Source organism: Amblyraja radiata, chromosome 4, assembly GCF_010909765.2.
Source record: "Amblyraja radiata isolate CabotCenter1 chromosome 4, sAmbRad1.1.pri, whole genome shotgun sequence".
Lineage (NCBI taxonomy): Eukaryota > Metazoa > Chordata > Chondrichthyes > Rajiformes > Rajidae > Amblyraja > Amblyraja radiata.
The window spans coordinates 12,556,900-12,582,789 of NC_045959.1; the positions used below are offsets into that span (position 1 = coordinate 12,556,900).

General features: G+C 42.5%; 1 protein-coding gene across 1 annotated transcript in view; it reads right to left on the reverse strand.

The window, feature by feature from the left end:
- Window positions 1-22,510, reverse strand: part of tmem65 (transmembrane protein 65) — a 70,381-nt gene extending 47,871 nt beyond the window's left edge. The window contains exons 1-2 of the mRNA XM_033018985.1: window positions 22,361-22,510; window positions 21,962-22,261 (exon numbers count right to left, since the gene is read on the reverse strand). Of these exons, the coding sequence (XP_032874876.1) occupies window positions 21,962-22,253 (292 nt within the window). The 5' untranslated portion in view covers window positions 22,254-22,261; window positions 22,361-22,510. The remainder of the gene's footprint in view (window positions 1-21,961; window positions 22,262-22,360) is intronic.
- Between the last annotated feature and the right edge of the window lie 3,380 nt (window positions 22,511-25,890).

Below are 25,890 nucleotides of genomic sequence, written 5' to 3' on the forward strand. Positions count from 1 at the left end.
GGTGCGTTGAAACGGATGTGTTCAAGTTCAGAATGTCGATTCAAGAGCAACCATGTACTAGGGGCATCTTATCTGTGATTGGCTCAGTATACAACCCTTTGGGATTTCTTGCACCATTTACACTGCCAACCAAGTTAATTTTACAGAATCTTTGTAAGGAAAAACTTGGATGGGAAGAGAGTATAACTTAAACTTCCTCACACCGTTGGACAGAATGGTTAACAGACCTCCATAAGATTTCAAAGTTCAAAGTTCAACTAGTATGGTTGGGGGGAGGGACTCAAATTGGGAAAGCTAGCAGTCAGTGTGTGAGGCAGGAGGCAGAGAATGGTAGCACTCTGACCCAAAATGTAGGGGAGAGAGAAGAAAAAGACAATAAACAGAGAATAAGAGAGGGTGGGTTTCTTAAATGTGTATATTTTAATGCTAGGAGCATTGTAAGAAAGGTGGATGAACTCAGAGCCTGGATTGACACCTGGAAGTATGATGTTGTGGCGATCAGTGAAACATGGTTGCAGGAGGGCTGTGATTGGAAACTAAATATTCCAGGATTTCGTTGCTTCAGGTGTGATAGAATTGGAGGGGCAAGAGGTGGAGGTGTTGCATTGCTTATCAGGGAAGATATTACAGCAGTGCTTTGGCAGGATAGATTAGAGGGCTCGTCTAGGGAGGCTATTTGGGTGGAACTGAGAAATGGGAAAGGTGTAGCAACACTTATAGGGGTGTATTATAGACCGCCAAATGGGGAGCGAGAATTGGAAGAGCAAATATGTAAGGAGATAGCAGATATTAGTAGTAAGCACAAGGTAGTGATTGTGGGAGATTTCAATTTTCCACACATAGACTGTGGAAACACATTCTGTAAATGGGCTGGATGGGTTGGAGTTTGTAAAATGTGTGCAGGATAGTTTTTTGCAGCAATACATAGAAGTACCTACTAGAGAAGGGGCGGTGCTGGACCTCCTGTTAGGAAATGAGATGGGTCAGGTGGCAGAGGTATGCGTTGGGGAACAGTTCGGGACCAGTGATCACAATACCATTAGTTTCAATATAATTATGGAGAGGGTCAGAACTGGACCTAGGGTTGAGATTTTTGATTGGAGAAAGGCTAACTTTGAGGAGATGCGGAAGGATTTAAAAGGAGTGAATTGGGACATTTTGTTTTATGGGAAGGATGTGGAAGAGAAATGGAAGACATTTAAAGGTGAAATTTTAAGAGTACAGAATCTTTATGTCCCTGTTCGGTTGAAAGGAAATAGTAAAAATTGGAAAGAGCCATGGTTTTCAAGGGAAATTGGACACGGTTCGGAAAAAGAGAGAGATCTACAATAATTATAGGCAGCATGGAGTAAATGAGGTGCTTGAGGAGTATAAAGAATGTAAAAAGAATCTTAAGAAAGAAATTAGAAAAGCTAAAAGAAGATGAGGTTGCTTTGGCAAGTAAGGTGAAAGTAAATCCAAAGGGTTTCTACAGCTATATTAATAGCAAAAGGATAACGAGGGATAAAATTGGTCCATTAGAGAGTCAGAGTGGACAGCTATCTGCAGAGCCAAAAGAGATGGGGGAGATATTGAACAATTTCTTTTCTTCGGTATTCACCAAGGAGAAGGATATTGAATTATGTGAGGTAAGGGAAACAAGTAGAGTAGCTATGGAAACTATGAGATTCAAAGAAGAGGAAGTACTGACACTTTTGAGAAATATAAAAGTGGATAAGTCTCCAGATCCGGACAGGATATTTCCTAGGACATTGAGGGAAGTTAGTGTAGAAATAGCATGGGCTATGACAGAAATATTTCAAATGTCATTAGAAACGGGAATAGTACCGGAGGATTGGCGTACTGCGCATGTTGTTTCATTGTTTAAAATGGGGTCTAAGAGTAAACCTAGCAATTATAGACCTGTTAGTTTGACGTCAGTGGTGGGCAAATTAATGGAAAGGATACTTAGAGATAATATATAAGCATCTGGATAAACAGGGTCTGATTAGGAACAGTCAACATGGATTTGTGCCTGGAAGGTCATGTTTGACTAATCTTCTTGAATTTTTTGAAGACGTTACTCGGGAAATTGATGAGGGTAAAGCAGTGGATGTTGTATATATGGACTTCAGTAAGGCCTTTGACAAGGTTCCTCGCGGAAGGTTGGTTAAGAAGGTTGAATGGTTGGGTATTAATGGTGGAGTAGCAAGATGGATTCAACAGTGGCTGAATGAGAGATGCCAGAGAGTAATGGTGGATGGTTGTTTGTCAGGTTGGAGGCCAGTGACTAGTGGGGTGCCACATGGATCTGTGTTGGGTCCACTGTTGTTTGTCATGTACAATAATGATCTAGATGATGGTGTGGTAAATTGGATTAGTAAGTATGCAGATTATACTAAGATAGGTGGGGTTGTGGATAATGAAGTAGATTTTCAAAGTCTACAGAGAGATTTATGCCAGTTGGAAGAGTGGGCTGAAAGATGGCAGATGGAGTTTAATGCTGATAAGTGTGAGGTGCTACATCTTGGCAGGACAAATCAAAATAGGACATACATGGTAAATGGTAGGGAATTAAAGAATGCAGGTGAACAGAGGGATCTGGGAATAACTGTGCACAGTTCCCTGAAAGTGGAATCTCATGTAGATAGGGTGGTAAAGAAAGCTTTTGGTGTGCTGTCCTTTATAAATCAGAGCATTGAGTATAGAAGTTGGGATGTAATGTTAAAATTGTACAAGGCATTGGTGAGGCCAATTCTGGAGTATGGTGTACAATTTTGGTCGCCTAATTATAATAAGGATGTCAACAAAATAGAGAGAGTACAGAGGAGATTTACTAGAATGTTGCCTGGGTTTCAGCAACTAAGTTACAGAGAAAGGTTGAACAAGTTAGGGCTTTATTCTTTGGAGCGCAGAAGGTTAAGGGGGGGTGTTAGGCGCTCCCCCCCCCTGGTGAATGCTATGTACTTACCTCTCTGTTTCTCTCCCAAGCACAGGCCTCGTGGCTGTGAGTCTGGAATCGAGGGGTTAAAGGCTCCTGTACCCGATTGGCCAAGCTGCGTCAGGTGACGGGTGACTCATCTGAAGTATAAATACCAGAGCTTCCCAGGATTCTCCTCTCTTCGTCGTAGACTCTGACTGATGAGCAGACTGTTGGTGGGGGCCGAGGAAGCCTGCCCACATGGCATAGAACTTTGTGTATTTTCACCATTCCTTGTTAACAGATATTGAATTGGGACGGATAAGGGCTGACCTTAGAGTTTTCGTGTATTTTGGTTTCAGGGTTGTATCTCTTTGGGCAGGTTTTGGAATCTCCGGTTCGACGGCCCATGGCGTGGCTGGCTGGAGCATTGTTAAATTGTTTGTCGGTTTATCCATATCCCTGACTGGGTTGTTTAAATCAGGTTTGAGTTTTGTGTTCCAATGAATAATTAAAACTGTTTTTTGAACCTGAACCTGGTTTTTGACTTGTGTTACGTGGCTCTGAAGTACTTGCATTCGGGAGTCGTAACAGGGGGACTTGATAGAGGTCTTTAAAATGATGAGAGGGATAGACAGAGTTGACGTGGATAAGCTTTTCCCACTGAGAGTAGGGAAGATTCAAACAAGGGGACATGACTTGAGAATTAAGGGACAGAAGTTTAGGGGTAACATGAGGGGGAACTTCTTTACTCAGAGAGTGGTGGCTGTGCGGAATGAGCTTCCAGTGAAGGTGGTGGAGGCAGGTTCGTTTTTATCATTTAAAAATAAATTGGATAGTTATATGGACGGGAAAGGAATGGAGGGTTATGGTCTGAGCGCAGGTATATGGGACTAGGGGAGAATGCGTGTTCGGCACGGACTAGAAGGGTCGAGATGGCCTGTTTCCGTGCTGTAATTGTTATATGGTTATATGGTCATAAGGTGGATCGGTGCATAAAGCCTAAAAACTTTGGTAAAATCAGAAGTGCACAATTGCATCATTTCTCGGATGCCAGTGAAAGTGGTTACGGTACTGTTTCACATCTAAGACTGGAAAATTATAACAAAGAAGTACATGTTGTATTCTTAATGGGAAAATCCCGAGTGGCACCACTGAAAACAAATGGCGATTCCCAGAATGGAACTTACTGCGGCAGTATTAGCTGTTAAAGTTGACATTATGCTGCAAAAGAAACTACAATTTCAACTGGAAGAATCTATCTTCTGGACCGATAGCACTACGGTTCTTAAATGCTTCAACAATGAAAACAAATGCTTTATGACATTTGTAGCAAACAGAGTCTCTTTTGTATTAGGAGTTACTAATGTTTCACAATGGAAATATATTAACACAAAAGAAAATCCTGCGGACGAAGCCTCTAGAGGATTGCTTTCTAAGCAACAAGAGATGGATCAATGGACCAGGGTTTCTTTGTAAGCCAAGCAGAGAATGGCCAAAGCTTGAACTCGGATTTGAAATCTCTGCTAATGATTGGGAAATTAAACAAAACATTACGGTGAATGTGATTGCTGAAGATTCATATGACACCATGAACAATTTAATTGCCCACTTTTCATCATGGAATAATTTGATAACTGCAGTAGCCTGGTTTCTTAAATAGAAAACAAGGTTATAGCTGTCAGCTTGGCAAAGGAGACAAATTACAGAAAGTATTCTAGAAGAGAATCCTGATATACGAAAAGAAAATGTTGAAAGGCAGATGCAAGATTTTGAAGCATCATGTGGCGTACAAAGTTTACGTCTTGATGATCTCCTCAAGGTGGAAAATGCGATCATCTCTTTCTGTCAAAGACAGAAATACAAAGAAGAAATATTAACATTGGAAGCTGGGGTCCATGGGGTGAAAAGAAACAGTCAATTGTACAAGCTTGACCCAGTATTGGAGGGAGGTCTGAGGATGGACAGTCGCCTAAATAAATTGGCAATGCCCGAAGAAGCTAAATGTCCTATCATTCTCTCAAAGGACTTTTACATAACGACACTATTATTACGACATATTCATGAACAGATTGGACATGGAGGAAAAAATTATATGTTATCCCAACTTCGTAAAAAATATTGGGTTATCAAGGCTAATTCCGCCGCAAGAGAGATAATAAAAAATTGTATTATGTGTAGGCGACAGCGAGGGAAATTTGGAATGCAGAAGATGGCAGACTTGCCTCTAGTGAGTGTGATCCAGGGTTCGAGGTATGATCCAGAGGTCCAGGGTAGAGGAAGGGCCTTGGTTATGGACTCGAAACACAGGTGGGTTGTGGCCAGAGACAGCGTTTGGAGTGCTTTGATATATCCTGCTCGTCGACTCACTAGAAAATTTGTTATACTGCTATGTAATAGAAAACTAATTAGACACATAGAAAATAGGTGCAGGAGTAGGCCATTCGGCCCTTTGAGCACCACCATTCAATATGATCATTGCTGATCATCCAAAATCAGTACCCCATTCCGGCTTTTTCCCCCCATATCCCTTGATTCCCTTAGCCCTGAGAGCTAAATCTAACGCTCTCTTGAAATTGAGCCCAGCTGATGAGCGCTTGACAGCACTGGGCTTCTACTCGCTGGAGTTTAGGTTAAGGGTGGACCTCATTGAAACTTACAGAATAATGAAAGGGATAGATGTGGAAAGGATGTTTCTGCTGGTGGGTGAGTCTGGGACCAGAGGTTATTGCCCCAGAATTAAAGGGCGCTCCTTTAGAAAGGAGATGAGGAGGAACTTGTTTAATCAGAGGGTGGTGAATCTGTGGAACTCATTGCCACAGAGGGTTGTGGATGCCAAGTCAGTGGATTTTTAAGAGAGCAACAGACAAAATCTTGATTAGAACAGGTGTCAAGGGTTATGGGGAGAAGGCAGGAAAATGGGATTTGGAGGCAGAGATTAGTCATGATTGAATGGCGTAGTAGACTCGATGAGCCGAATGGCCTAATTCTACTCCTATAACGTGAATGCATTAAAATAGCAAAATGCAAGCATTCGAGTATTAATTGGAGTTAGTCAGAATTACAGCAAATCTGCAAGTTCTGGACCAAAGAAAAAAGGCCACCAGATTACTGGAGTTTCTGCCTCAATGCCATCAATAAATCATCCTAAAATGTTTCACAGGAGAATACCGCATTCTGACCATCAAATGGTTGAAGCCTGGCTTGGAACCAAAACATTACATTAAAAAAAAATTAAAACTGTAAAGGATGTCTAATCAAAGCATTGAAGCTTTCGCAGCAAAATCCGTTGCACCATCTGGCCTCCCAAAATAGACTTTTGCAGATTATTTCTTGCTGTGTGATGCTGTTATAGTTAAAATACAACTTGATGTGATGGCTTTATGGCCTGATTCTATCTGAAGTCTTGAATGGGAAGCTGTTAACATATCTGAAAGTTTAAATTACAATGATTATTCGTGCATTTTTGAACTTTGACTTTCCATTCATTGTAATCAGGCGAAACAGGTGCAGTCTACTTTTATTGCTCTCCTTCAGGCAACTGCTAATGCAATCACCTGAACACAATGAGAAGTTGCTTTTCTATCAGCGAGCCCTAGTGCAATTTCATGTACTTCAATAACCCAAATGGATATGCAATGAGAACATATTCTGTGGCATTTTGTATATTTATTAGTCACTGTATTTGTCAAGTGGAGAGCTTAATAAAGTTATAAAATAAGTATGCAACACAAATGATGAAGCAAGAAGACAGATCGAAAGAATCTTAAGGCTGTCTAGCTCAACGTAATATAAATAGATCAAACAGAAGAGATTTAGAACAGAACGCACAAGTAGTTCTTCCCACAGAAAGTAATGAGTTGCAAAATTCATTTCCTGGGCCAGTGGTTGAGACAGATTAGATTGGATAGCTGAAAAAGGAAAGATAGGATAATACGATGCGGAAATCTAATTATATTTTATTCAAGATCACTCATACATTTTCAGCTATGCCCATTGCTTCCAAAAAAAAAGTTTTAATTTTGACTCACTGTGGAAAGATAAAACAACTTAAAATTAATATCTCTCATTTGCAAAAATCTAAGAATTTAAACAAAAACAACTTTGGAACTTGAAGACCTATCACCAGTTTTATACAGTCTTCAGTTAACCTCGGATTGAGACTGTTTATAATGAACTGTCAGCTGATAATCAGAAGCAGAAATTCAGCAGAACAAGCTGTCGCAATGATGGGGTGGGAATATTTTTTGTATCTCTATTCAGATGCAGAAATCACCGACTTGGAGCCTTACTTTCAAGGGGCCCTTGGCTGAAAGCAGTGGAATTTAAAAAAAACTTTCATAAAATATCCATGGATTGCATGGATTTTTATATTGTAGCTGTTACTGTTAGTTTCCTTGGAAAATTATGGATTTGACATCACTATTTAAAATTGCAGAGATCCAAGAATTGTCTACTCCACTAATAACACCAACATTGTGTAGATGGGGCATTTCCAAAGCAGTTTTGACCGAGTTACAAATTCTTAATAAAGGCAACTTCAAATGACAACCCTTTTAGTGAAGAAAATTTTCTCTCCACTACATTCTCCATCAGTAATGATTAGGCACCATGCACCTATCCCATCAATCAGTACTGACCTCGAAAACACACTCATAGGTATTTTGCAGAATGGCTGAAAATCTCACTGTGATCAATATAAAATAACTGCATCACAGACTAATGACGGGGTGAAAATTGCGAAGAATTTAAATGTGCACCGTCTGATAAAAGTGACAGCCATGCTAAATATTAATTTTACTTGAAGGTAGACACAAAATGCTGGAGTAACTCAGCGGGACAGACAGCATCTCGGGGGGGGGGGGGGGGGGGGGGGAATGGATGACGTTTTGGGTCAAGACTCTTCTTATTTAATAACAGTTAGTTATTGCAATGCAAACAGGACTGAAGTGGTCAAAGTTTGAGTGATTAAAGAGCACAAAGAAGATTAACTTTCCAAAAATTAATACAACTCTTGGCAATTACTAGGAAATTAAAGACAGCAATTCTGATCAATGCGTATCTTTTCCTGGAATATATATTCATTAAACACTGCACATGATGACTACAAACACATACAAGACCATAGCTCATAACTCTGCTGCCTATTCAACTACGTATCCTGACGAGAGTCAATTCAATAATTATGGATGGCCATAAAATCCACCACTGCACTTGTTCAAAGCATCTCTTAAAATTACAGCCAGTTTTTCAGAGGCAGAAGGAAATAAGCCCTTTTATAATGTTTATTGGAATTTCCAGACTATATATTTGCTATTTTCCACTCCAGCTCTCCAAGTCCGGGCTCAAAATTAGCGGTTGCCAATGGCCACCTAAAATGACACCGGGCAACCTAAATGCCGAGTCAATTTGCCTGGCTTGGCACCGCAGATACTGGTTTATACCGAAGATAGATACAAAAAACTGGAGTCACTCAGCGGGTCAGGCAGCATCTCTGGAGACAAGGAACGTGACGTTTCGTGTCGGCAGCGGCTGTAGTGCGGGGCAAAGATACTAGGTGCGGGTTGACGGAGGGTCGGAGCGAATCACGGGCTCCGCACAGTGACAGCGGCTCCACCTCCTCCAACACCCGCACCCCGCCCACCATGATAGCAGCCGCTGCTTGCCAGCAAAGATCCCGAGCTCGCTGTAGGATCTTTGTCGCCCACAATAATAACTTCTTTCAAAACAAACCCTCCCGCACGCCGAGGCCGGGAGGGAGGAAGGAAGGTCCCCTTCGCCCCCTGAAGCACCTGCACCAATCGGCCCCGCACCTTCCTGTTGGCTGGCGGAGGAGGGGAGGCGGTGGCGAGGAGATCCCAACTGCCTCCCCCTTAGGCGGCGGCACTTGGCGGTAGACAGGGTCGGCTAAGGCAGCGGGGCGATGATGCCGGTGTTGCCTCAATTCATCCATTCTGCACCGATTGCTTTCTCATCCCCCCGACCCTATTGTGCTGGAAATGTCTTCAGAGCGAACATTAACTATGTTTGATAACGGAATGCAATCAAATGTGTTTTAATTCCCAATGTTATTATTTGTTTTAATCCATAAAGATGGATTAAATTGTGAACACGTGAAACATTAAAACTGCAGTGTTCGATTGTCTCTGCTACCGTTGACATGTTATTACAGAATTCATTTTAATGGCAACTCAATGCTCTTAATATGGAGTATCAGTACAGTAGTTATTTAATCAGCAACATTCACAATTATACATTGGATTTATCCAGGTTTTACTTCTACAGTCAGTCATATACATCACAAATTTGGTCAGGAGTTATTTCAGTTGAAATTTGAATGTTAATTCTGAAGTGGGAATGATGGAAAAAGCGTTTATCAACAATTTTTTTAAAATCTGGTGCGTACAAACTGGGTATCTTCATTGCTGTTCACATCACAATGTCCGGTAATGTGGTGTTTTAACACCTTTAAACATATTAGCAAAAGAACATTTGCTACAGTTATGTCCTTTGACCATCTCTTGTCAGTTAGTGTAATGTTTAACCTGTCAGATGGGTATGGTCGGTTTTAACAGCTATTATCATAAAATGCTGTAAAAGTTTCCTTGCAACCTGTATATTTTGTTGTGGATAAATTATGTGGGAAGCGAGAGTGTTTCTGTGCCAATAGCAATAACGACCCATGCTATGGCCACGTCATGGTAATTTTTGGTCCTTCACAGAAAACATGCTTGCATCAATCTGTAGTGTGCATGGTTAAGCATATATGTTACCATGGTCCAGGATTTATTGACACAGGTTGATCATATGCTGAATAATCCAACCACATTTTTGTTCGGAAGTGGAAAGAAATAATAGAAATTGCATTAATTGCAATGTGTAAAAAGAGTTGAGATATTGTATTATAATTTTGCTGCATGTCATTGTGGTATATATCATGTCTTGATTGGTGAATATGTTTAGTTTGTGACTTTATTTGAAGCAGAAACAATATGTGAATGCTTCATTCACTGGTAACTACGCACTTCGTCCGAGCACATTATTGCACGCGTCATGCAACCTAAAAAGCTGCCTAGGTTGCCCGGCTGGCAACAGGGGAAAAAAGTTTAGTGAGAGCCCTGCAAGGCCATTGCATCATTTAATCCATTGTTACAGGAGACATGTTGAAAATACAGCGACCCTGACTGACTTCTTAAACATGACCTGCTTGAGTAATGGTGGGAAGCTAAAGGTTCACACAAGGAAGGAAAGGTGATGGGATTTAAATGCTTTACTTGAGTCCAACTATTTATGGCAATTCAGGTTCAGATATATTCTATTAAAACGTATAGGTAATTGAAAGACAACTGGACTTTGACAGAATGGGTATCGGGACAGTGCTACCAATGCCAAGTCAAGAAAACCACAGATGCGAAAAATGGTTTAATTGCAGTGAAACAGATTCATTTCGTCATGCATTTCCATCATGAATGCATTTGTATATAACACATTGTATAAACTGCTATTTATCAAAAAACACAATTTATGTCCCATTTTAATTGATTTCTCAATGTATCTTCAGATCCTTTAATATTGTAAATTTGTACATGGGGGGGGGGGCTCTAGAACAGCATGTTACAATAATTCAAAAATATTTGCCAAATAATTATACGAGAAATAAACTGGCTACTAACAAATAAGCCCAGTTTATTACTACAATGTAATAACATAGACATCATAGTGCAGTACATTACATGCAAATCATCTTTTATGTTTGATCTTATCCAATCTCAACAATTTAATGTAGCCAGTGGAAATTGGCACATTCAAAAATAGTTGCAGAACACAATTAGGTTCAAAGATCAACTGTTAAGCAATTAAGCAATTAAGCAATTTCAAAAGCCAATTTCAATTCAGAATTAAAGAGATTGATTTGTAGTGCTACGGGGAGAAGACTGGAGGTAAGGGAATATATTGGACCATTGTTTGCAAAGATTGGCCAATAATCTCTTCCTACTTGAAAAGTACTAAGAACAAACACCAATCAATGCCTGCCTGGGGAGTGAACATGGTAAATCATTACCATATTCAGCAGCCCAGCACCATCCATCAGTGGAGAAAGTAGTGCAGTTAACAATGAACTTTCTTCCATTGCCTAACCTGCCTAATATGGGGAGAAGGCAGGAACGGGGTACTGATTGTGGATGATCAGCCATGATCACATTGAAAGGCGGTGCTGGCTCGAAGGCCGAATGGCCTACTCCTGCACCTATTCTCTATTATCTATTGTGTATTGCCTGCTGAAGTTTTGTAGCATTTTAGCAATGTTACAAAATTTTGAGATTTAAAAAATCAAGTCTTTAATTTATCCCATCAGATAAAGCATAAAAAGAAGTTTAATTTGACACCTAATTCACTTTCATATCTTCAGTATTAAAAAAGTTATGTCCATTTTCATACTCGGAAATTGGCATCTTGTTCCCTATTGCTTTTTCATTGACTTTACACAAAAGCTGTGATCGAGAACATTTAAAAGCCGATAACTTTCTTAAAATTTAAGAGAACTGAAAGAAATTTTCAGTTATTATAGATTGAAGCATTCTGAAACAAATATGAAACAATCTTACTTAGATGACTTGAAATTAAAGCATATAATTAGTTAGTTACCCAATTGTAGCTAATTACAAAATTCAATTACTAGATCTAAACATCTATCCATTTCTTAAGAATAGATTAACATTTTTAAATAGCCTAAGTGTCCAAATAACATTCACACAAGAATTCAGAATATAACATAATTTTTAAATCTCATTGTCATGGGTTTATAGGCCAAATGGAAGGAATTTAATGTTTAATATCTGTAAATTAATGGCCATTTAAATCAGCTTGCGAGTGGGATTTTCTGGAACGGGATCATTTGGAACGTTCAGGATGCGGTGAATTTATTCCCCCATATCGGCAGCAAATACACTGCCGGTTCTTCGGGGGAAAAAATTACCATTTCGCAACTTAAAATGCGAATTAAATACATCTTAAGAAACACTTTTATACATAAAAATAAACGACTTTCTTTTACCTGGTCCTCCATAAAATCCGTCCCTGTTGTCGGCATTGACGGCTTCAGAAGCTGATTTTAAAATCACTCCAGCGATTAACTTGTCGGGTGAATTTTTTTTAAAAACCACACAGAACGGCCGTCGGAACGATTCTTTAGCAACATCTTGCACTCCAACAAAATATAATTCAGGACCAGGTCGGGAAAAAACCCCGTTTTAACCCTGCCCCCCTCAAACGCGCCAAAATCGCGCACACGGTCAGTGGCAGAATTGCAGCGCCGCTGAAGGTAAGTATTGTAACATACCTACATTTTGTGCTTTATTTTATAACTCACTATTTTACATCAGATAAAACACCAACTGATAAAAGAAAACGATTGAGAAATACAGAATTTGGTAGAGTTTATGTACAGGAAAAAATATTTGAGCAAATGGTTGCAATGGCTAGGAATAAAACCATATAATTACACCTTGGAACCGACAAGTAACTAAGGAGTTTTTTTTTTAAAATAGGCCAGAGCACATGCTGATGCAATGTCTGGGTAACGTACCTCCCAGGAGTATTACAACTTGCGGCAATCTGTCCACCTCGAAGATTAACTCAAAACATTTTGATGATTGTAAGAGGGGAGGTTTTGAGTGCACCGAAAATATTTAGGACTAATATGTACCAAGAGACCACCCATCGCGAGTATATTTTCGTGCTCTTACCATAGCCCTCACTGAAGCACAAGGATCAATAAAACATATTTCATTGTTATTCTTGTACTCCAAAGCAGTGATTTATTATCTTAACATGCTTTAAATGCATGAACACAATGTGCATTACAGGTCTTCAAATTTAATCAATGCTCAAAGAAATCCCCTCACCCACAAGCACCTCTCCTAAGTCCTAGTCTAAATTACACTTGAACCTGCATCATGCAATGTTTGTACAGGCACTGGGTTACACATGGGTTTTGTTCCTGAGAGATGTTCATAGCACAATTTCTCCAGAAATACCTGTTTTCTATAGTAATCCATATCATAATCACTCTGCACACACGTACTATAATTCTTCCATTTTATTGAATAATTATCCAAACCCTCCCCACAATTAATCTAATGGAACATATAGTTTCCAGTCATTGATAAATACTAAAAAACATTTTATTATTACCTGATCGCGAAATGCTTTAAGTATCTACGAGAGGATTTGTGCAAGGTCAAATTTCTGCAAGTCAGCTCATTTGTAACCCCTGGGGAGCCCTCTATTCATCCATTACTTGTGTGCCTGGCATTCTGTTCAATGTCAACCAATTCCTAAATAACCAACAGCAACATAATTCACCTCTGCAATTCACTGACGTTCCACCTTGGTCATATTCTACATGCTGCAGCTACATGGGAACAGCACCTGCAGGCATGCCTAAAAAGAAACCTTAATCCCCATCACTATTAACTCGGCCACCATGCTGGCAAATGACTAAAGCTGTCAATGTATTTTAACTTTCTGCAGTTTAATTATAGATAACACATTTCCAGCCTCTAACACAACAGGCAAAATTATTCAATCCGCCAACCACGCGAGTCGAGATGTCACCAGCATTCCTACTTCCAGAGTCCGCAACTTCTATTTTAGCATTTGGTGGAGTTGCCAGTCTCCGTCTTGGGACTCTTGCCTCCTCTAAATAATCCCAGAGGTTTGCAATCCATCTCTCTGACCCAGATTCATCTAATCCTGCAGCAGATTTCACAACCTCAACTCAGTCTTGTTGCTAAATATTGGAGCACTATATTTGCAACAATATTTAAAAAACTGACCACCAGGGACGTCGCATGATTGGCAGCCCCGCCAACAGTCTGTCTATTTTTTGTGCATTTTAAAAGTATGTGTAAATGTTCTCCGGTTTGTTTTACGTGGAGGAGGGGGAGGGCATCTGGGAAAGGTTTTTTTCAGTTTCTTACCTTCCCGGAATGCATCCCTGTAGCTCTGCAGCCTACCATCAAAGCACTGAATGGTTTAGGGCCAAAATACATTTCTGATCTTCTGCTTAGCTACGAACCACCCAGACCTCTCAGATCGTCTGGGACAGGTCTGCTCTGTGTCCCCAGAGTCAGAACTAAACATGGAGAGGCAGCATTTAGTTTTTATGCACCACATATCTGGAACAAACTCCCAGAAAACTGCAGGTCTACTGCAACTCTCAGCTCTTTTAAATCTAGACTGAAGACTTTTCTGTTTGCCGCTGCCTTTCAGTAAACAATACAATTTATTAATTACCTATACTGCACTGTAACTTCTATTCCTGGTTTTATTCTATTTTAAATATTTTATTTGATTGCTTTTAATTTTGTAATTATTTTATCTGAATAATCTAATAATCGTTTTACATCTAAATGTCATTTCATATGCGTTTCGTTCCAATGCTTTTAATGTTTTATGTAAAGCACTTTGAATTACCTTGTTGTTGAAAGGTGCTATACAAATAAACTTGCCTTGCCTTACCATCGATGGAGCTGGAGGCCTCCTCAGACTGACTTTGAGCCCCACCGCGGGTCGAGTCAATCCTTTGCCTGGGATCGCTCCAACCGCTGCCTGCGGACTTTACCATCACGAGCTCGCAGTCTCGGGAGAGACCAGTCGGGAGCTCCAACTCCGCAGAGGCTCGACCAGTCCCGACGTGGGGTCTGATCGCCGGCGCGGGGGAGCTGACTTCCCCCCGATGCAGGAGCTGATTGCCCCGATGCGGAGGGCTCAAACGCCGCCAGCTGGCTACAGGAGTCAAGATCATCCTGTGAACGGAGGGCTCAAGGCCCCCCGATTATGGGAGAGCATAGAAGGGAAGAGATCTGAACTTTTTTTTCGCCTTCCATCACAGTGAGGAATGTGGAGGATGTTGTGGATGTTTATGTTAAAATGTATTTTGTGTGCTGTTGTTATTATTTGTACGACTGACTTGGCAAATGAAATTCCTCGTATGTTACAAAGCATTATTTGTACGACTGACTTGGCAAATGAAATTCCTCGTATGTTACAAAGCATACTTGGCTAATAAAGTATGTCGTGATTGTGATTGATGTGTATTCCACTTTGAGGGGGGAAGAGGCTGGCAATTAATAAAAAAAACTCCACTTGCATGACTTGAAGAACTTAATTACATCACCAAGGGTTTTCTATACACTTTGAGAGCTGTGTTGCAAATTATATCACCATCAAAATATTAAATTGAAGACAGACTCCAATCTGATATCCAAAGCAAAACAACCAACCACTATATCCCTCAACACAGCACAGAATCACGTCTCAATAAGTGGCACATCTTGAATTTGACAAAGCATTCTCAATTGCAAAATATCACGCAAGAAACCGAACAATTCATTAAGAGACAAGATATAAGTGTGCTTACTTGCCCAAACAAACTTGGTTAGAATTATTTATCCAGCATACTTGAAAGACATAGAAAAGGAGGAATAAAACAAGTGGGAAAATGGCCCTTTATGGGTGACGTTTCATAAGTCACAGATAATGAACATGATGCTGTAATGAATATTGTTAACTTTATCCCAAATGTGAGACTTGGAAAAGTTGCACCCATTAATTTTAGACAGTATTATTCTTAATGTTACATGTTGTTCAACACTGCCTCAAGCTATCATCAAATGCTTGAAATTGAATTTGACAAGATATCTGGAGTGGTGATAGACACAGTTGTACAAATTCAGAAAATAAACACTTCATTAATTAATAATAATAATAATAATAAATTTTATTTGCGGGCGCCTTTCAAAGTCTCAAGGACACCTTACAGTGATTAACAAGAGAGAAAAAACATATAGTCGGAGTAAAATAAATAATAAGGACATCACCAATACACAAATTAAAGACAGAAATCGCTCCAAAGACAAAAAATCAAAAACACAATGTGAAGAGAGAGCAGCGGCAGCTAAAGCGCGCCAGCGTCCACTCTCCTTTCCGACAGCCATCTTGGACACAGACTAACATATTAACTTACACACAAAAAAAAAATCATCCCCCCACAATGATTGCCACTGTGGGGAAAGGCACAATGTCCAGTCCCCATCCCCAGTTCTCCCAAAGTCAGGCCTATTGAGGCCACCGCTATTGCCTCTACGGAGGCCCGATGTTCCTGGCCGTTCTGGCCGGGTGGTGTTGCCCCGGCGCCGGGAGAGTCCTCACAGTGGCTGGGCCACCTGGAACGGCCGCTTCGTAACTGGGGACCGCGGCATCCGAAGCCGGCAAGGCGTTGCCGGTTTGGAGCTCCCAGGCTCCCGATGTTAGAGTCGGTGCCGCCCGCTCCGCTCCGCAGACCCGCAGCCCGGAGGTGTTGAACACGGCGGTCACAGCTCACCGGAGCTCCAGCGCGTCGACCCAGGCAAGGCATCGCCCGCTCCGCTCCGCAATAGCGCTCCATATATTAATGCATGCAACCTGCACATTTGTAAGCCTGGCCAAAGATCAAATACACATTCACTTCTTTCAAAAGGGTTGTGACATTGGCCAGCTCATATGCTGCATTGCAAAGCTCTTCGTAGAGAGACCACAGAGCAGATCTATCAGGATCAATGTTCACAACCTATTGTGATAGAATTAGCTGTTTGAAACAATCCATTTACCCTGCTCAGCATTTCAAGGACCATTGAGAGTTCTGACGAATAACTTTTAATCTAAAATGTTAACCAAATCTAAACTTTAAATCTAAAATGTTTCTGCTTCCAAACCTTCTGAAAGGTTACAATATTTCTGCTTTTATTACTCAGAGCTCATTGAGCATCCATTGGAGATCTCACCTGACCCAATGAGCAATGAATACACTTGTCATTTTTGAATAAGCTCATTTGCCACTTCAAGTTCAAGTTAGTTTATTGTCATGTGTCCCTGACAGGACAATGACATTCTTGCTTTGCTTCAGCACATAGAACATAGTAGGCATTTACTACAAAAGAGATCAGTGTGCCCATATACTATAAAATAAATATATACACACATGAATAAATAAACTGATAGAGTGCAAATAACAGATAATGGATTATTAATGATCAGAGTTTTGTCCGAGCCAGGTTTAATAGCCTGATGGCTGTGGGGAAGTAGCTATTCCTGAACCTGGTCGTTGCAGTCTTCAGGCTCCTGTACCTTCTACCTGAAGGTAGCAGGGAGATGACTGTGTGGCCAGGATGGTGTGGGTCTTTGAAGATACTGCCAGCCTTTATGATGCTAAATCATTGATAAATATCACCAGGCCCCACAAGATGTGTTCTGTTCCCATTCATTGATCTTACAATATGAATGGATTTGATGCGGTGTGAAGAAGACTGTGCATAAGACATGCACAGCAAAGAAGTGGACTGGACCACATATAAAGAAATAACAACCAGGCTAAGATCTTTACTATCAGACGTGAAAAAGAAAACAAAGTCACTTCGACGAGGAATAAAGTTGATGCAGATATGTTCTGTCATTGTAAATAACATTTTAAGCATTTAGAACATGGAACACAACCTCTACATCCTTCCTGTAATGAGGCAACCAGAACTGCATGCAACACTCCAAAGGCATATGGTCAAAACCAGTGTCCTATAATGCAGCATCATGACTTCCTGACTCGTATACTCCATGCCTCGACTTATGGAAACAAGCAAACCATATGGCTTCTTTACAACTCCATCTACTTGTGTTGTCACTTTCAGGCATTTATGGACTTTGACTCCAAGATCTCTCTGTAAATCAATGATGGTAAAGTGTCATGCCAATAATTGTATATTTTCAGCATACATTTCACCTCGCAAAGTGCAACACTGCACACTTGCTTAGATTAAACTCCATCTATCACTTCTCCATCCATTTTTTGTCGCTGATCTGCATCCTGCTGTATGCCTTGACATACAGCCTTCCTCACAATCTGCAACCTCAGCAATCTTGGTGTCATCTGCAAACCTTCCACTGGTCACTGACCTCCAGAATGAATATTGTCCTTCCACCACAACCATCTGTCTTCTAGCAGCAATCCAGTTCTGAATCTATACGACTAAGCCACTATTAATTACGTGCATCTTAATATTCTGGACCATCCCAGAGGAGGAGGAGCCATCTTGGTGAACGGCTGCTAGCAGCAGCCGTCCGTCTTAAATTCGTTTTTTTTTTTAGTTTTTAGTGAGTCCTGTTTTTTTGTTTGTAGGGGATATGGTCTTTTAATGTGGGGGGGTAGGTGTTACTTTATTTATAGGTCCCTACCTGGTCGGTGTGGCAGCCTTTTTTCCGGGCTGCCCGTCGACCCGTCGTCGTGGCCTACCAGCGGGCTTGGAGCGCCGTTTCTTGGCGGGAACCACCCAGCACCTCGGCCTGGGTGGCGGCACTGCATTGGAGCGCTGGAGCGGAGCGGAGCGGAGCGGGCGATGCCTTGCCTGGGTCGCCGCGCTGGAGCTCTGGCGAGCTGGACCGCCGTGAGCAACATCTCCGGGCTGCGGGTTAGCGGAGCGGAGAGGCGGCGTGCGTAGAGGCGGCAAGGCGGCAGTGAGGAGAGCGGTCGCCGACTTTTTCATCTGGAGCCTAGGAGCGCCAAACCGGCGCGGCCTTGTCGGCTTCGGCAGCCGCGGGCTCCAACCAAGAAGCGGCCGTTCCAAGTGGCCCAGCCGCCGAAAGGACTCTCCCGACGCCGGGGCAAGACCACCCGGTGAGAACGGCCAGGGACATCGGGCCTCCGTAGAGGCAATTGCGGTGGCCCCAATAGGCCTGACTTTGGGGTGAACAAGGGGTGGGGACTGGACATTGTGCCTTCCTTCACAGTGCTATCCACTGTGGGGGGATGATTTTTTTTTGTCTAACTGTAGTCTTGTAGGTCTGTGTCCAAGATGGCTGCCGTGAAGGGAGAGTGGACGCTGGCACGAATTGGTTGCCGCTGCTCTCTCTTCACACTGTGTTTTTGATTTTCTGTTTTTGGATTGAATTCTGTTTTTAATTTGTGTCATTGTGATGTCTTTAATTACTTGTTTTACTCCGATTATATGTTTTTATTCCGATTACTATGTAAGGTGTCCTTGAGATTTTGTATGAAAGGCGCCCATTAAATATAAAATTTATTATTATTATTATTATCCCACCATGGAGGACCTTGTCAAATTTCTTACTAAAATCCATGTTGCCAACATCCACCGCACTTTCTCCATTGATCACCTTCGTCACCTCCTCAAAAAACTCATTTGCGTTACCCATCCTCTTCAAAATGGGAGCTAACCCTCTTCTGAAGCATCCTCTCTAATATGGATTTTCAAATAAAAATACAAAGTGCTGGAGTAACACAGTGGGTCAAGCAACATCTCTGAAGGGCATGGACAGGTGATGTTTTAGGTTGGGACCCTTCTTCAGGCTGATCGAGTAGAGGGAGGAAGCTGGAAAGGGGAGATGGGTGCAGGACAAAGCCAGGAAGTGATAGATGCATACAGGCAAAATGGAGGGGGTGATTGGCAGTTGGTTGGCTTGTGGGCGGCACGTCGCTGCAGTAGAGTTGCTGCCTCACAGCGAATGCAACGCCGGAGACCCAGGTTCGATGCCGACTACGGGTGCTGTCTGTATGGTGTTTTACGTTCTCCCCGTGACCTGCGTGGGTTTTCTCCGAGACCTTCGGTTTCCTCCCACACTCCAAAGACGTATTGGCTATATTTAAGAGGGAGTTAGATGTGGCCCTTGTGGCTAAAGGGATCAGGGGGTATGGAGAGAAGGCAGGTACAGGATACTGAGTTGGATGATCAGCCATGATCATATTGAATGGCGGTGCAGGCTCGAAGGGCCGAATGGCCTACTCCTGCACCTATTTTCTATGTTTCTATGTTGTAGGTAAATTGGCTTGGTAATTTTTTTTTTTTTTTTTAATTGTCCCTGGTGTGTGTAGGATAGTGTTAATATGCGGGGATTGCTGGTCGGCACGGACCCGGTGAGCTGAAGGGCCTGTTCCTGCACTGGCAAAGGCTAGATGTGAAAAGGATGAAAAGATGCGAGTGAAATGTAATGCTGAGAGAAGGATATGGGTGAGGAGGGGGGAAGCGAAGTGAGGAAAGAGGTGAGATAAAAGGGTAAAGGGGAAATTGGGGATGGGAGAAGAGTGTAGGATGGAGGTGAAAGGTGCAGTGTGACTAGGGAGGAGACACAAGGAACTTCGGATGCTGGTTTACAAAAAAAAAGTGCTAGAGTAACTCAGCACTTAAAGTGGACAGTGGGTGTTACCGCCGGGATGCCCAATGCGAGGTTGAAACCAACTGATAATCTGTCTCTGATATGCGGCGCCAGTAAATCTACACTGGTTCCCTGCAGTTTCACGCTTCCTCCGAGCAAAAAGGTAAAATCGACCAAACAAGCCGATCAAGTAATCAATGTCCCAATAGTGGGTAGAAATCGGGAATATAAAGACAGACTGCTGGAGATACTCGGCAGTCAGACAGCGTCTGGAGAAGGAAACTCTCTGGTTGAGGGTGATGACGGTTCACACTCAAAGTGCTGAGTATATCCATCATTTTATCTAACAAATGTGTTCTGCCTCCTTCGCCGGGCGCCGGACATCGCCCTCCACAGACTCAATAAACCGAGGGACGGGTCGAAGTTGATAGTACCGGAATAAGACAATCTGCCCGTCAACGAGTGCCACTGTGTAGAACATGGCTACATTCTATAAATTAAACCAGGATGGCGACTCATTCCGTCATCCTTGCCACATTTTTACCCCTTTTCTAATAATTCTTTGTCTGCACTTCATCGACCAGTCCCACCGACCTTAGCCCTAGGAATGGGCAACACAGTGCGAACTAACGTCATTACCGATACCAATGGTCCATTTCCCATTCGTGTTCTGATACACAACTTGTGGGGACATCGGGCAGCATTTGGCTTGCCCGTTCCCTGAATTGTTTTCACTCTAACGTTACTTCAACGATGATCCGAGCAGCTCAACTCAAATTCTTACCAATTATAATTACAACGCCCGAATGTATAATCTTATCAAAAATAAGATCTGAATCTTCCTGAAGTGCCCTAACGCCAGCTCCAGATTTAAATATTGTAAAACACATATGAACACAGTCTGTGATGGAAATATTTTTCTGTCACAGACTATGAACGAACAAACTGGGAAGAATAAAAAAGATACTTCGGAAAATAAGAAACTTAGAAATAAATTGGTGGAAATGAACAGCTGCTGGATTTGGCAACTTTAAAAGAGCAAATCTTAATCGCTCCGGCAGCCTTGTCTGAAGAAGGGTATCGACCCGAAAAGTCGCCCATTCCTTCTCTCCAGAGATGCTGCCTGTCCTGCTGAGTTACTCCAGCATTTCGTGTTAGACTTGTTATACACCCCCGTGTGTTGACATTGCCAAGAAAAAGAGATCAGTCCGCGTAACCCCAAAACCTCGAATGAAGTTTTTTGGGGGTAATTTCGAAATGGCTATTGCCCATTTTACGAATCCCATTTGCCCCGCATTAAGTCCGTATCCTTCTATGTCTTGACAGTTGAAGCACTTCCCTAAACGTCTTTGAAATGCAGTGATTTCCTTCACCACCTCGTCTGGCTGCGAGTTCCACATATCAACCAAACACTGTTCAAAAAAATCTATCAAATCAAATCCTCTTTAAAATTCATTGTTCTCACATTAATCTATACCCATCTATTTTTGATCTCCTACCACAGGTAAACGAACTTACAAATATCCCCCCCAATGTATTTCCCCGAATGTTCATATTTTCCATCAGAATGACCAAGTACTGACTTCTTCGCGCCTGGGCATTTGTCCATTTACTCTACTCGTTGTGTCCGAACTGCTCCCTCGTCCCAGCCACGTGTGCACGTTACCAACTAGCGTACTACCCAAACACAACGTCCCCTTCTCCGGCCGATATGCGGCTTAGCCCGTCTCCAGCGTTACCTACCCCTCACCGATTTACCCAAGAGATTTGTAACGATCCATTTACAAGAGTTATTCGTGTGTACTTCCGCTCGCCCTCCCATCTCTAGCCACGTCCTCTCCGTCACATCTGCCCTCTCACCTTGTTCCGCAGAAATGGACTCGAATTTCTGGAGCTCCTCAAGCAGACTTTTCCTCTCCTTGGAGTGCAGGCTGTACACAAAGTCGCGGGCTCCATGCGCCGTGGACAGCGGCTCCAGTGGTTCCTTAGACGAGTGTGTGCCATATCCCTGTCGGCAAAGAGCCGGTTCCGCGGTGGTCGGGCGAGCGAGCGGTGAAACACGAGGGAGGAATCCACTCCTTTCAGTTTTACTCCCAAAGCCGACGCTGCACAAGAGAGTCTGGGACGGGCGAAGAACTCTCCTCAGCAGCATTGCGAAGGCTGAAAGAAAGCGATTGCAAAAATAAAAGCTCAAAGTCTTGCTTATTGTCCGGTGATTGGAAACAAGGGAGAAAGGCAGCAGTGGGGGGGAAGAGAGTCCTTGCACTCGGTCAAGAGCCAGCACCGGCCAAATGTAACATTGTAGGGGCCGGACAGCACCGCGTTCTAATTCTAAATTCGAATCCAATGTCTGAATATTCCAAGTCAGCTGACACGCGAGCCCGGGGTTACTCCCAGCGGCTGCAGATGACAGCTCACGATTAAACCCCGCCCCCCGCGCGAAGCACTGTGGTCATTGTATTTCCCCTGGTCGAATATCAAAGCGCCTCGATGGGACCGGGGACTACGGCTCCCGGCATACTCTGCGCGGCCAAACATGCATACTTGAGGAGCGGCGTGGAAACTGTGTGTCAGACATCAGCCGCTCCATGATCTTTGCATCAGCCTGGCTTTGCTTTGTCCTGATCCCACTTCCTTTCTCCCCAGATGGTTCCACCCTACTTCATCAGTTTGAAGAAGACCCCGACCCCAAATGTAATCTGTCCATCACCTGCACAAATGCCCGACCCACTGGGTTCCTCCAGCACTTTGCGTTTGGCTTAGTTTCATAGTTAGTATTTACTGGGCGTGTCGTTCAGATTATGACGTTATTAACGCCTGTCCTTGAGGTAGACGCCCAACTCACTGACAAATCCCCCAAAAATGTGATCTTTAATTGTGCGCAAAAATGCGGGACAGTTTTATTTAAATGTTTTATTCCACTTTAGTTCTTCCACGGTGATTTTTCTGCGCACATTGCACCCTGGGTTTACTGAGTTGGGGGAATAGAACAAGTCAGCCTTTGGCAGACTTGTTCTATCGACAAGAGGTGCAAGAGTAGGCCATTTGGCCCTTCGAGCCAGCACCACCAATCAATGAGATCATGGCTGATAATAATAATATATTTTATTGTCATTGCACATAAGTGCAACGAGATTTGGGTTTGCAGCTTCCATCCGATGGCATAACTTAAATAACTAATACAATTTAGATTTAGATACCTCGAGAACATGGTTTGTAAAAAGAACATTACAACAGTAAAATAGTCAAGACAGTTCAAACAGACTAAAGTGCAGATGTGTCTGTGCGACGTGACCATCCGAGGGAGACAGTCCATGGGGGTGGGGGGCACTCAGCAGGGCCGGTTCAGAGCCGCTATAGCTCTGGGAAGCATACACAATCAGTGTCATACACTATCATACACAATCAGTTCCTGCCTTCTCCCCCATGCCCCTTGATTCCGCTAGCCCTAAGAGCTCTATCTAACTCTCTTTTGAATGCATCCAGTGAATCGGCATCCACTGCCTTCTGAGGCAGAGAATTCCACAAATTCACAACTGTGTGAAAAAGTTTTTCCTCATCTCAGTTCTAAATGGCCTACCCCTTATTCTTAAACTATGGTCCCTGGTTCAAGAGAGTAAAACTACTCTCCACAGAGTCACAGACACAGTCTAAGAATAAAGGGGAGGCCATTTAAACCTGAGATGAGAAAAAAAATGTTCAACCATAGGCTTGTGAATTTGTGGAATGCTCTGCCACAGAAGGTAGTAGAGGCCAATTCACTGGATGAATTTAAAAGAGTTAGATGCAGCTCTAGGGGCTAGCAAAATCAAGGGCTACGGGGAGAGGGCAGGCACGGGTTACTGATTGTGGATGATAAGCCATAATAACAATCAATCAATCAACCTTTATTGTCATCTTGCAAGCAACAGTTGTACAGTGCAAAATGAAAAGACGTTCCCCAGGGAATACCGGAGCATCGCACATGAAATTTAAAACATTTCACACATAATAACACTAAAAACAATCCAGTCCCCGATGGAACAGTATAAATAGTTAAAAGCAGGTAAAACAACAACGTTAAAATATAGTAAAACCAATCATAAAAATGTCCGGGGCAGCTGATTTGAGTGGCCAGTGCCAGTTATTAAAGTGGCCAGTGCCAGTTATTAAAGTGTCCATGCCAAGCCTCAGAATCAGGTGACTGTGAGTACAGAGTGACTGTTTAGCAGCCTCACAGCCTGTGGCAGGAAGCTGTTTAGCAGTCTTGTAGTCCGGGCTTTGATGCTGCGATATCTCTTGCCTGATGGCAGGAGATCCAGGTGTATGTGGAGGGGGTGCAGTTTGTCCTTAGTAATGAATGGTGGTGCTGTCTGGAAGGGCTAAATGGCATCCTCCTGCACCTATTTTCTGTGTTTTTATGTTTCTACTCAATAGGTCAGGATACATCTATTGACTTCTCCGTGGATTGTCACCTTGTCGTGGTGGAGAAGCTTGTGTGGTCCTGAGATCCTGAGAGCGATGCCGTCTGGAGCTATGCGCCTGGTAGAGCCACCAATGACGGTAAGGTCGAGGGAGAGGTCTCTGACAATGAGCAATCCAGCCAAGACCTCAATGATGGAACAAGTGGAGGATGATGGCTGACTTTAGTGGAGCGTCACAACGGCTGGGAAAGTGGATTAAAGCTGCAGGAGAAAAGGGTCACCGGTCATCTTGGATTCCATGCCACTGGATTTGAAAAAGTTTAAAGATTTAGAAGTTACAAACAAAATGGATTCTGCTGTAGATTTAGAAGTTAGAAAATGAATGCCTAACCTTTCTCCTACTACACTAGCGAGAGTTCTGCAAAACACCAAGTGTCTTGTCCTATAATATAAATACTAGCGAGATTACAGCACAATAACATGAATGTTTTGCCTTTCCTCTCTTACACAAGTGAGATTTCAGCACAATAACACTCAATATTTTTGCTCCATGATATAAACAATCAGAAAGATGTTCAGAAAACTTGGTTCACACCCTCTGCTCTACAGATTGTAATGTACAAACAATTAATCAACAAGATCAAAAAACAAGAGTGCTTGAATCTGCAATCAATAGCTCCTTCAGCATAACTACATATGGGCTAACCTTTCCTCTATCGGAAGAACCTGTCAATCCTCTGATTTTAACCATATATGAACAAGGCAAGAGGCTGTACAATGCTGAATTGCTGATTATTAGGGTATAAATATATCTGATTGAACATTACCTCTGCGTGTGGAGAAAGAGGGACTCTGTAGCCTGTGTTTACATACTGTGAGAGCTGTCCTCCCACACCCGCCTGGCGAAATAAAGATGTTACTGTATTACTAATTTTTGTGTTGTTATGTGTTTGAAGCAAATTGAACTTTAACAGATTGACCCAGATCTGTCAAGGAACATGTGGTGGCTATCTATGCACCAGTCTCCCCACATTAAACAAAGTCATGAACAGGCGTCCTCCATGAGAGGACAATCATATTAGTTTCGATGACATCTATTGAGAAAGAGCATAGCTAACATTTTATGTTGGGATCTTTCAAAATAAGAGACTTGTAGTTCAGACAATAGACAATAGGTGCAGGAGTCGGCCCTTCGAGCCAGCACCGCCATTCAATGTGATCATGGCTGATCATCCCCAATCAGTACCCCGTTCCTACCTTCTCCCCATATCCCTTGATTCCGTTAACTTTAAGAGTCCTATCTAGCTCGTTTCTTTTTTTATTGCGGATTCTCATCGACATTGCAGAGCTGCCAACTCTCACGCATTGAGTGTGAGACTCACGCAT